This window comes from Dermacentor variabilis, chromosome 1, assembly GCF_050947875.1.
Source record: "Dermacentor variabilis isolate Ectoservices chromosome 1, ASM5094787v1, whole genome shotgun sequence".
In the NCBI taxonomy this organism is placed as follows: Eukaryota; Metazoa; Arthropoda; class Arachnida; order Ixodida; family Ixodidae; genus Dermacentor; species Dermacentor variabilis.
In genome coordinates this window covers 56,443,880-56,456,180 of record NC_134568.1, presented here as the reverse complement: position 1 = coordinate 56,456,180, position 12,301 = coordinate 56,443,880, and the positions used below count along the sequence as shown (strand labels likewise).

General features: G+C 44.2%; 1 protein-coding gene and 1 pseudogene across 1 annotated transcript in view; both read right to left on the bottom strand.

Annotated features, from left to right (window-relative positions):
- The window catches only part of LOC142574690 (transcription elongation factor S-II-like), a 36,539-nt gene extending 25,282 nt beyond the window's left edge, over positions 1-11,257 (bottom strand). The window contains exon 1 of the mRNA XM_075683744.1: positions 10,454-11,257. Coding sequence (XP_075539859.1) covers positions 10,454-11,257 — 804 coding nt within the window. The remainder of the gene's footprint in view (positions 1-10,453) is intronic.
- Positions 11,258-11,371: 114 nt separating this feature from the next.
- On the bottom strand, positions 11,372-11,602 carry LOC142571266 (transcription elongation factor A protein 2 pseudogene; annotated as a pseudogene).
- Between the last annotated feature and the right edge of the window lie 699 nt (positions 11,603-12,301).

The following is a 12,301-nucleotide window of genomic DNA, read 5'->3' as shown; positions in this document are numbered from 1 at the left end:
CGGGAGGGAATCCCGGCCACAGAGTCCGCGTTTCGATGCGCGTGAGATGCCAAAACACCTGTGTACTTTGATTTTGTTGCACGTTAAAGAATCCCAACTGGCCCAAATTTCGGCTGTCCTCCACTAGGGCGTGCCTCGTAATGAGATCATTGTTTTATTTATTTATTTGTTTATTTATTTAATACATACTGCGGACGCGAAGTCCATGCAGGGTGGATAATACAATATTAGGCCACAAGAAGTAAAAGCATGTCAATACAACAAAATGCTGAAGCAATGCGACAATAATGCTGATACAAAAAGTAAACAATCGTGATACAAGTTTTATAAAGGCAAGTCATTCCAGTTATTAATGGTGCGTGGAAAGGAAGAGTATTTGAATTGGTTTGGGTAAAATATCGGGTTAGTTCATTTTGTTGATGTTGGCAAGTAGGTCTCGTTACTAATGGACTTACATAGAATGCCGGGTCGAGTGCCAATTTGTTATCAAGTAACTGAGAAAGAAAGTCAAGCCATAATTTGAAGTGTATTGAAGGGTAATGAAGTGTATTGAAGTGTATTGAAGGGGGTTTATTCGGGTCGTAGAGAATCAGCGACCAGCGCAGCAACCGCAGGTAGGGCGCAGCCAGAGAGCGAGCTGGGTATGAGCCACGCAATGGCAACGGGGCTTTTTACTCTGCCGATCTTCTTCGTCACAGTAGAAATATTATTAGACCTCATTAGTTCCGTTGGCGAGTCGAATATCGAAAATTTGTTGTAAACAAACCGGACAGCCTGTCTTTCGGTTCGTTCAAGTTTCTTTATGTTACATTGAGTGTAGGATTCCAGATAATACAGGCGTACTGTAGCTTCGGTCCAATTAGGCAGTAATAAGCAAGCAGTTTAACAGAGGATGGGGCGTGTTTAAGCTTGTATTTGAGAGAGCACAGTTTACGGAAAGCAGAGAAAGATATATTTCGCAGGTGAAGGCTCCAGGACAGGTTGCTGCAAAGGGTGACACCTAAATATTTATAGTTAGTAACTTGTTTATGTGCAGAGGAGCCTAGCATATAACTATAAGAAAGACATGCTTTCTTGCGGGAAATGGGAAGAAAAACACTTTTTTCAACATTCAAGGTCATCGCCCATTGAGTGCAATAATAGAAAATTTCACTGAGGCTATCATTTAGGTCATCTTGGTCACTAGTGTGGGTAATTTCTTTAAACAATACACAATCGTCCGCAAACAGTCTTATTTGAACATTCGGTTTTACAACGTCAACAATGTCATTCACGTACAGGAGGAACAACAAAGAGCCCCGTACACTTCCCTGTGGTACCCCAGGTGTCACTGGAAGGCAGACCGAGAGACGCCCACCTGCATCCACGAACTGTTCTCGATTGCTTAGGTATTCAGCGATCCAAGAAACAAGTACCTCTGGTATGCCATAGCTTTTTAGCTTAAATATTAGTTTAGAATGAGGTACCTTATCGAAGGCTTTACTAAAATCCAGAAATCTAATCAAAGTAGTTGTTATTTTCAATGGAAGAAACAAGAGTGTGAATGACCGCGATTAGTTGTGTTACTGCAGAATATCCCTTTCTGAAACCATATTGAGAGTTGGTTAGAATTTTGTTCTCAACAAGAAATTCATTGACGGCTTTTGCAATAATATGCTGAATTAGTTAACAGCAACTTGACGTGAGTCAGATCGGGCGATAGTTTTCTAAAAATAGTCGTTGCCTTTTTTAATAATGGGCACCACACGGGCTGTCCTCCAGTCCTTCGGCAAACTCGAACACGACAAGGAAGCATGAAATATGATGACAGGGTACTTTGCGAGGGGTTGGGCATATAGGCGAAGAAAAACATTTTGTACGTTATCAGGTCCAGAAGAAATCTTAGTTTTCAAGTTCAGTAGCATTGAGAGCACTCCAGGGTAACTAATAATGTTTGAAAAATTTGTAATTGCAGTGTCTGTGGCAGCAGGAAGGCCATCAGTTGCAGCAGAAAATACGCTGTTGAAGTTTGTATTGAATTGTTGGGCAATGCCCCTCTGTCCGTTAATAATAACGCTGTTAGCCGAAAGCTATCAAACTGGTTTATTTTTCTCACTAAAGTGGTTCCAAAATTTAGCTGGGTCGGTTTTAATAAAGCTTGGTAGCGTTGTACTGAAATAATGTTCCTTTGAACTATGCAGTGCTCTTGCACGGCTTCCGTTGGATTCTGCCATGATGTGAAGTGGTGCGCGTTTCTTTTTTAATCATTCACTTTGCGTTGTAAATGAGCGATGTCTCACGTCATCCACGGCGTTTCCTTGCGTACTTTCTTTAGTTTGTTCGGGGCAAACTTATCAAGGCAATATCGGCACATGCTCTTAAAACGTTCCCATAAAACACCAACATCACCGCTATCAAAATCGGCAAGACATGGCTTCAAGTGATTAATAATTGACTCATCATCCGCACGTGAGTAATTTTTGTAGTAATGCAGAGCAGTTTCGTTTTGCACTTTATGGCAAGAAATCGGCATAGAAACATTGACTAGTTTGTGATCAGATAGCCCGTGTTCTGTGTGTACAGTGTTTGGCACGCAAAACCTCATAATTTAATTTAATCTTATATTTAGGGTTGTAGATCAAGATAGAAGGCAGGTTATGCGAGTCATATTTATTTATAGCTGTCTCTATAGCCTTACAATGTGTTATTAAACATTCTTTGTATTTTGCCAAAGAGGGCAGTGTTTCGAGACGTTTTGTACACTGGTAAAGACGCTTCTTCTTATTTTTTCATAGTATAAGCTTCTTATTAAACGATGGGTTAGCTTTATCCTCAGTTATGTTAATTAGGGGAACATACTTATCCACCAAAACCAACATGTTTGCTTTAAGCGGCCCGCATAATCCAAATTTGTGACGACGGCGACTCGTCATCGCCCTCGCAACTCCAAAATTCTACGGTCTTCCTCCTCTGGACCCCGGCACACACCGATGTCCCTCTCGCGGGCAACGAGGCGGCCCACGCCACGGCTCAAGGTCTCACACGCCGAGCCGCCGCTTATTATGTGGCCGCCGCCTCCGGCCCCGAGAGCGGTGCATCGGATCTGCCGGATCGCGACACTACAACAGAAATGCAGCAACAAGAATCACAATGGGCATTGGGCGATCGCCTAATCACGTTCAGAGACCTCACCCAACACTACAAACTCGATAGACGCACATTCCCACCACCGCACGACAAGTTAAACAGGAATGAGGCCGTAACTTTACGCTAGCTCCAGACACACATCTACCCTAGCCCCGCCATCTTACACCACTGCTACCCGGGTTTATATCCAACAGACGCGTGTAAAGCTTGCGGACAGAGAGCAACGCTGTAACACATGCTGTGACAATGTGCCGCCTACAACGTTAATGAAACCACCTCCGTTCGCGACGCGTCCATAATCGCGGCCGTTGCCAGAGTACGGGAGGCCCGACGCCGCCCCGGCTGCGGGAGCCTCCGGGGACCTTCTCCGTCGGCGTCACCGCCGCTGGGAGGCGGCTCTCAAAAGTTCAGAGCTGGCAGACCAGCACTGGGCCGTCCGGCAAGCCGAAGCTGCCGCCCGAGTCCAAGGACTTCGAGCCGCCACCTGAGGCCACCACAACAAAAACTGTCGGACCATTCATTAATAATGTTTCTTCTACTTTAGAAAGAATCCAGTTGTCATTTACAGAGCGAGACGAAAATATGGGCAGAAACGTTCGATAAAAAACTCCCCTAATTTGGCATTTATTTAAAGTTGTCCTTCTTATATTCACGAATATCTTTAATGGTAGCTCCTTAAAATCAAGTTGCAGCTGTAGCATATCATGATCACTAAGGCCATATATATGAGTGAAAACGGCCCTACGGTAACATGATCATTAGTTAGTAGGAGATCGAGGATGTTGGAACCACGAGTGGGTTAGTTAATGACTTGAAACAAATTGTCATCCAAATTAAGATTCATGAAAGTTTTCGTAGCATGGCAAGAGCATGACAAGAGGTGGCAGTCAATATGCGAAAAGTTAAAATAACCGTAAAGATAAATATTATTAACTGGGCCGCATTTAGCAGCCTGAGATGCATCGACCATTTCCAGGATCCAGGAGGAGATTTCGCATCTAGAAGCAAGATTTCCTTCTTTTGTAAGTCGGTTTCGTGTACTTGTGCAAACACTTTTAAGGGCGTACGAAGCACCAATAAGACGTTGCCAAACAGTGTTCGTTTCTCAGTCTAGCCTGTTTTTCGATGTACATTGGTCTCGATTCCATACACCGCCAGTTTATTTTGTACAAACTATTCTCGATCCGTTGAACGTTAGGATCAGAGAGGTAAAGCCCATTTGCGACGGAGAAAATTCTCTTCACATACAAGTTGACGATGTTTTTCCAAGCAAGGCGATACACCTACCTTACCGAATGTTAAGAGCTGCTGTGTAGGATACCTTAGTGAAATGACAAACAAATGTGGGCATACCGACTGATGCCACGTAGAACGAAGAAGAATGTCGTATCTATATATTCAGCACTATACTCGATTGGTCATTTTCCCTGCGGCTTCCAGACTTTGTAATAATATTTCTTGCAGAAGTTTAAACGGTAGTACTGGCCCTTCGTAAATGTAGTCATCGTATGTAGTCATCGTAACTAATTACTTGTCCTTGTGTACTTCACTCACATCACCTATAATGAATCTCAGTTTTTGCGAGTATATAAATCAGACACGTACGCAAGATTTTTCTCCGGGGAAGGGGGAGGCAACCCAAGGTAACTTTTCTATGGAAATGAGGGGGAGGTACCTTGCCTAGTACAAATTTGAATAACACCCTCCATTCGCCACAAAACGCGTAAACCCGCAAAAGAGAAATGAAATAAGCTGTATCTCGCAGGTCATACCTGTGAGATACACCTCTCCTATACTTGGCAAACAAGGATCCACATCAAATGGACTCACGCAGGAAGGAAGCGCAGGAAGAACGCTGCCAACAACAAGCAAACAAGCGAAAGTATAAAATAAAGATTTCTATTGTAGGATACAACTTAAAGAACAGCAGTTGGCAACCAAGGCACACGGACCGCACGGGGTTGTGTTACTCCGCCAGCCAATCACGGAAGCAAACGAAATCGTCGTCATGCGGTTCCAAAATGGCGTCATATTTGATAGCTCCGGGGCATCTGCTGTTTTAGAGCGCAGCTCTTTGGCGTCCGTTCCTGGGTTTCGCGTCGTCGTCGGCGTTGTCGTCGGCCTCGTAACCAGCTCCGCCCCCCTTTCATCCCCCCAGCGCTAGCAGCGACCGCCTGATACCGCTGGATGCCGCTGACGCCGCTAGAGAGTCAAGATAACGTGACTGCATAGAACACCGTCGCCGCCATGCAGAAAGAGGAGGAAAGGGTCCCCCCCCCCCCTGTTCTTGTGTGGCGGATAGGTTGCTCTTCAGTTGCCGACGCGCCGGTTATTTCACGTAGGCCCCGGCACGTCGACGAATACGTGACCACCTTCCCACGGCTAGACCTGGTTCTTAGCGCTGCGGAAGCGAGGGTATCATATTGTTTGTGTCGGCATCGGCGGCGTTGTCCCTGAAAACAACTCCGCAGCTGGGGTTGACTCACTATCGGCGTCAGCGGCATCAGTCAGTCGCTGCTATCTCTTCCCTCCTCCCTTTATCGTGTTGTCCGCTTGCTGCGCGCGCTTCTGCCCCCATCGTTTGCCGCTGGGTGTACACGCCGCCCCCCTCCCCCCTCTTCCTGCGAGTCTGCGGTTGTCAAAGCGCCGGCTCGAACTTAATTCCTTTCTTCGCTCCTCCTCCAATGCAACCCCTGTGCGGTGGCAATCAGAGAGCCAGATCGGTGGCGGCGGATCTGTATATGTGCACCGCCCGAGCCGAAATTGCCGCTGCCGTTCGCCACTGCGAAATTATCTGCCAGTTCTTTCTGAGCCATGAGCGAGACGACCGATGGAAGTCCTCCGTCTGCTGCTGCTGCTGCTGCTGCTAAACGAGCTGCCAGAGCAGAGGCCCAGCGCCGTCGCCGTCAGAATCCAGAGGTGCGTGCCGCCGAAGCAGAAGCTTACCTAGTGGAGTCTTTGTTAAAGGAATACGTGTGAAAAATAAAAAAAAATTCTGTGATAGCGCATACATGTGTTGCTCGATTTCTTTGCCTCAATCTATCGAAAAGGTGAAACAGCTTATTTGCTGCGCTCAAATTCCGCATTAGGAAGTAACGTAATCGTCGGTAATTTTTTGAAGATTCTTTTCATCGACGGATGCAATGAGGTATGCAACCGACATGTACAAAGTGTATGGAGTCTGAGCATTTCACTCTTTAAAAGTCTACCTGCCGTGGTTGCTTAGTGGCTATGGTGTTGGGCTGCTGAGCACGAGGTCGCGGGATTGAATCCCGACCACGGCGGCCGCGTTTTCGATTGGGGCTAAATGCGAAAACACCCGTATATTTCATTTCATTTCATTTACTTATACTGTGAATCCCATCAGGGATTGTAACAGGAAGGGCTGTATGTCATACATAGGAACATGGTATAAGGTGTTACTTACTAAATCTTATACAATAGAAAACTTGGGCATATAACAATTTGATTACGTGATTATGCAAGAGAATAAATAGTACGGAGAGGTTATGACAACGATAATTCCAGTTACAGAAACCAGTTACAGGGTCAGTATTGAGGTAATAACAGTCATGCAACAATCAAGGTTACAATAATGCCGACAAGAAAAGAAATATATTGCATCAGTGCCGTAATTATAGTCAAGCACAAACACCGTTAAAATAACAAGGCAACAAGAAACTACGTAACTAATGTGAATAATTATTGCTGTAATGCGTATAGTTGATCCGCAATCAGGGTACCAAAAGTATCTAAGGATGAGCTGTCAGTGATACTTGTGTTAAGATTATTCCATTCGCGTGTCGCCCTTGGAAAAAAAGAATATTTGAAAATATCAGTGCGGAATGAAAATTCGCTTAATGTGTGTGTGTGTTTATGACGAGTTAATCTATTCGAGGACGTTGATATGTATTTCATAATAGGCAGTTTAGGTTGATTGTATTAACTGATACATGATTTTAAGTCTAGCAAGCTTGGCTCTGTTATGCATGGTTAGAAGTTCTGCCCGTTTCAGTAATGCTGTTGGTGAGTCTGTGATGGAGTGTTTATTATATATGTATCTCAGCGCTTTTCGCTGTACCCCTTCAAGTTTTTTAATCAGCTTGTTAGTAAACGGGAACCAAACGGTGTTGGCGTACTCTAGAACCGGTCTTATAAGTGTTTTATATGCGAGTAACTTTGTTTCAGATGGTGCTAGTTTAAGGCGTCTGTTAGTGAAGAATAGCTGTCTTATTGCGGTTGATGTGATATTGTTAACGTGAGAATCCCACCTGAAGTTAGATGTTAGTGTCACACCAAGGTACTTATGCTCATGAATAGATGCAAGAGGAATGTTGTTAAGGGTGTACTGGAAGGCTGATGTATGTTTTTTTCTGGTTATAGATAATAGAACGGACTTTTTTAGATTGATATCTATCTGCCAGTCCTTGCACCACTGGGAAACTGCTGTTATGGCGTTATTTAAAGTTCTATGGTCATCAAGGCAGTTAATTTCCTGGAAAAGAACGCAGTCATCTGCAAAAAGTTTGATATTCTGTGAAGCATATGCTGGTAAGTCATTAATAAAGATTAAGAATAATACTGGGACTAAGACACTTCCTTGGGGTACTCCTGATGTAACGTTAGTTGTCGCGGACCTCTCGTTGTTAATTTCAACAAATTGTGTGCGATTACTAAGATAGTTTTTAATCCAATCAAGGATAGGGCCGCTTCCCAAAGTTAGTTCTAGTTTTGCAAGAAGTTTAGTGTGTGACACGCGGTAAAATGCCTTCGAAAAGTCTAAAAATATGAGGTCTATTTGTTTCTGGTTATCAATGCTCTTGGATATGTCATGTGTTAATTCAATTAATTGCGTAATAGTAGAAAGGCCTTTACGAAAGCCGTGCTGACAAGGGGTTAGGATATCATTTACTTCTAGATAAGCATTTACGTGTTTTAAAATAATATGTTCTTATAACTTGCATACTGTACTGGTTAATGATATGGGTCTGTAGTTTGAAGGATCAGATTTATTTCCTGATTTGTGTATTGGTGTTATTTTGGCAGTTTTCCATTCCATAGGAAGGGTGCAGGTGGACAATGATTTGTTAAAAAGGAGGATTAGGAATTTTGCCATCCACTCGGCATATCGATGAAGGAATATGTTAGGGATGTTATCTGGCCCTGGTCCTTTTTTGTGTCGAGATTTAGTAAAATATTTAGTGACCCTGTTTCTGTTATAGTTAATGGTTCCATCTTCACACCAGTGCCGGAGGTTATTCCTGGTAGTTCTCCGTTATCAGATGTAAAAATAGAGCAGAAATAATTATTCAAAGAAGTCGCAGCGTTTTGGTTATCCACAGGAGATGTCGTTCTTTCATCTCGTTTTCTAGGGCTTAAATAACGCCAGAATTTTTCGGGAGCATTTTTTTATAAAGTTAGGAAGTGTGTTTGTAAAATAGTGTGATTTGGCCTTCTTAATTTTTGTTTTCAAGTCGTCCACGGCGTAAGATAATTGTTGAGCAGTTCGTTGTGAGGGATGGGATCTTTTGTTTCTTCTGATTCGGCGAACTTTCCTTTTTGCATGAATAACGGTCCGAGTTATCCAGGGGTTACGCTTATGACTTTTCTTAGTTTTCAAGGGGACGTAGTTACTGATGCAATATGACACAACGGACTTAAATTCGTGCCATAAAATTTCTATGTCCGTGTTTCCATCATGTGCGAGTTGATTGAATGACGATAGTTGAAATGACAGTGTATCAATGATGCTTGTATCATCAGCTCTGCTGTAGTCTTTATACGTTTTTGTTGGTTGTGAAGAGGGTAGCGAATCTTGATACGGCACCTCACACAATACTAGTTTATGATCTGACAAGCCGGTTGAGACTTCGAATTTAGCGTTATGGGTGGGGAAATGATTGCTTAAATATACTAAGTCTAAAATGTTAGAACAGGATCCTTGTACACGCGTGGGTTCCGTTATTATCTGGGTTAGGTTAAAAGAGAGCATAATGTCGAAAAGAATATCTGCGCAAGGTGAACGGTGATGCAGTGTGTGCCAGTTGATATCAGGGAGATTAAAGTCGCCTAGTAATATGAGCTTGGTCCCCTTCACATGCTGCTGCATATACACGTGCAATGATTGCAATACATTCAAATCAGTAGAAGGACTACGGTAAATGCATCCAACAATGAAGGTGGTATTGGCAAAGCAAAGTTTGCAAAATACAGCTTCAACCCCCTCAACGTCAGGCAACTTAACGTACGGAATCTCCCGTTTTATCAAAATAGCAACGCCACCGCCTCGTGTTGGCCGATCTTTGCGAATAATGACGTAGTTTGGGGGAGTAATTTCGAAGTCTTTGACGTCTTTGGTTAGCCAAGTCTCTCTTATGCCTATAAATTCCGTTTTGAAAGCTATTAACATTGATTCGAGGGGTCCGAGCTTACTACTAACACTTCGAGCGTTAATATTACCGAACGTTATTTTGGATGTTGGGGACGGCGGGGACGCAAGGTTCGCGTACCAACGTCCTGTTTTTTTGTATCGCTTGAAGTTGACGTAATGGGGGTCACCTCATTATTTTCCTCGTCCCAAAAATAAAGGCAACTATTAATCTTTAGTTTGTCGTAGACCAGGGCCACTTTATCACTGGATTCCTTCCTTGCTTTTCCATATTGCCATAGCTTCTGCCTAATATTTCGAACTCGCGGTGAAAAGTCTTCGCTGATGGCGTAAACAGTATCCTTGAGTTTTTGATAGTTACGCAAAATTTTTGTTTTGTCTCGGAAGTCTAGGAGCTTAAAGATTATTTGTCTTGTTTTGTTTGCCATTGGTTTGCCTAGTCTGTGGATGCGTTCTATTGCCACTGCTTCTAACTTCAAAGTATGCCTAATGACCTTTTCATTCACTGCGCGTTCCAGAGATTCGGTATTTTCTTCTGTATCTTCCTGCATACCATACACAATAAGGTTCGACCTTCTGAATCGATTCTCTAGATCGTCTAGCCTTAATTCCAAGGACGATACAGTTTTTTTGAAGGCTAGCGGTTTGTTTAGTGCAAGCTGAAACATTGTCTTCAAGGCATGATAGACGTTCTAGTTTTTTATCTATCGATGTCAGTCGTTGTTCCTTTATTGTCTTTATATCAGCGGCGATTTGAGTTAACTGTTCGGCAAGGCTCGAAAGGTCAGGCCCGGGATTTGTCTCGACATCTCCGGCAAGCAATAACAACTTTGCAAGGTACGCCATGTCATACAGAGAATCGAGAAGCACCGTAGGGCACGGCAGCACGACGAGACAGCGCTCACTAGAGCGAAAACACTTTCCAAAACGCCTTCTTACCTGCATAAAGAAGACAAGCGGGTGAGCCATCTGCGTGCAAGCCCGGCTGCCGTGCCCTTTGGGATGTGCTGGCTCGTCGCCGGCTTTTATGCTCCGGGTAAGGTGAGGGGCCGTGCTGGATGGCTTCAAGAATGTTCTTCCGCTGGAGGTAGACGATGACGGGTTCGCTTCCACAAATGGTAGGAAAGGAAACGACGAAAAGGTGTCGTTCTGAAGCACATGAACGTCGAGAATCACGAAAGGCTGATTTGGTTCTTGGTGTCCCGCTGGTATCAGCAGCAGGCTGGTGATAATCTTCCACCGGTGGCCACACTCATTGCAGAAGCAGAAAGTGGTCATGGGTTCATCAGCGCTGCGTGTCTGCACCTGATTGTAGGTGCAATTGTTCTTCCTGCACTTGCCGCATTTGAGCAGGTCAGTCTTGGTACCGCCAGTCGTCGCCATTTGGTGGTCGTTGATGGCCTCCTTGGTCAGGCGTTGCCGCAGCTGCTTCATGTCATCACTCGCCATCTCCTCAGCAGTCATTCGGGCAATGCACTCAGGTTCAATAGCACCATGCAGCACGTTAAGCCGCAGGGCAGGATTCTTGCTGTCCTTCAGGTTGGAGACACGGCTTCTCACCCGGTTCTTGTATTTATTGTTTGTATCACCAAATTCGTTATAAATGCTTTCCTCAATCTTGGCTGCCTGGCCGTCCACGTCGCAATCTTCAGGCATATCCTCACACTTGAGTGCACTACTCAGAAGTTCACGGCACTTGAGCCGCACAGCATTTGTGGTGTCAGCGGGGAAGGAGGTCTGCATGACATTAGGCCTGCCAGCAGCTGCTGCCGAGTGCTTGGCAGATGCACTTGGCTTGGGCTCTGGCTCCTTGGCAGGGGCCTCCTTGGAGCTGGGTGTCCCCGAAAGCAGCTTCTTTCAGCTTTTGATGAGAACTTTGGCCAATGTGATTACTTCTTCATCGTTACTTGACTTGTGTAATGAGTTGACTGTCATGCCAATGCGCGTCCGCTGGAGGATCTCCAACGTCATTGGCAGCTCTTGCAGATTCTTGAGGAGATCCAAAGCTTGCGTCTGGTCGTCGCTGGAGCCAGAGGCCATTTTGTCCAAACGCTTGGCGATTTTCATTACTTCGTCTTCGCAGCCCATTTTTTCTCGGTGGTATCGGTCAACAGAGTTTCTTTAGCCAGGCTCACAACAGCACTAACTCAGCAGTACTAGACCTCCATGAATAGCGAAAGCGCTCTTTATAAGTGCACGTTAAAGAACCCCAGGAGGTCCAAATTTCCGGAGTCCCCCACTACGGTTTGCTTTCTAATCAGATCATGCTTTTGGCGTGTAAAACCCCACAATTAATTAATTAAATCTTGAAAAGTCTCCGCAACAGCTCATTTCACTGCAGAGCCCGCTTTTCTCATGAAACTTCACTGCCAACTGAAGTGAAACTTGACAATAAATAGTTATAGCGAAGCAAGCATTTTATTTCAGTTACATAAAGAATTAGGCTTTCGTCATTGCATATTATAGGCGAGGGAAAACGTATAAAACTACGCACTAATCATTTTATTATTGTGGAGACCGCCTTATTTGGGTAACAGAAAAAATTTGAAGTAGGAATTATTTTCAACTTCGCGGAGGAACAGTGGCTGGCGGCTATAAGTGCGTGGGTGGGGCTTCACTGCAAACTTATGTTGTATCTGACTATAGTAGCGTTTTTCTAAATTATCTCTGGAAGAATTATAGATAAATATATATTTGTGGAACAATCATAGTTCTTTTGTATCCCTCGCTTATTTCTCTACCAAGTTAAGCGCCAAAACGGAGTCATATTGTTATTTGGGAATTTGC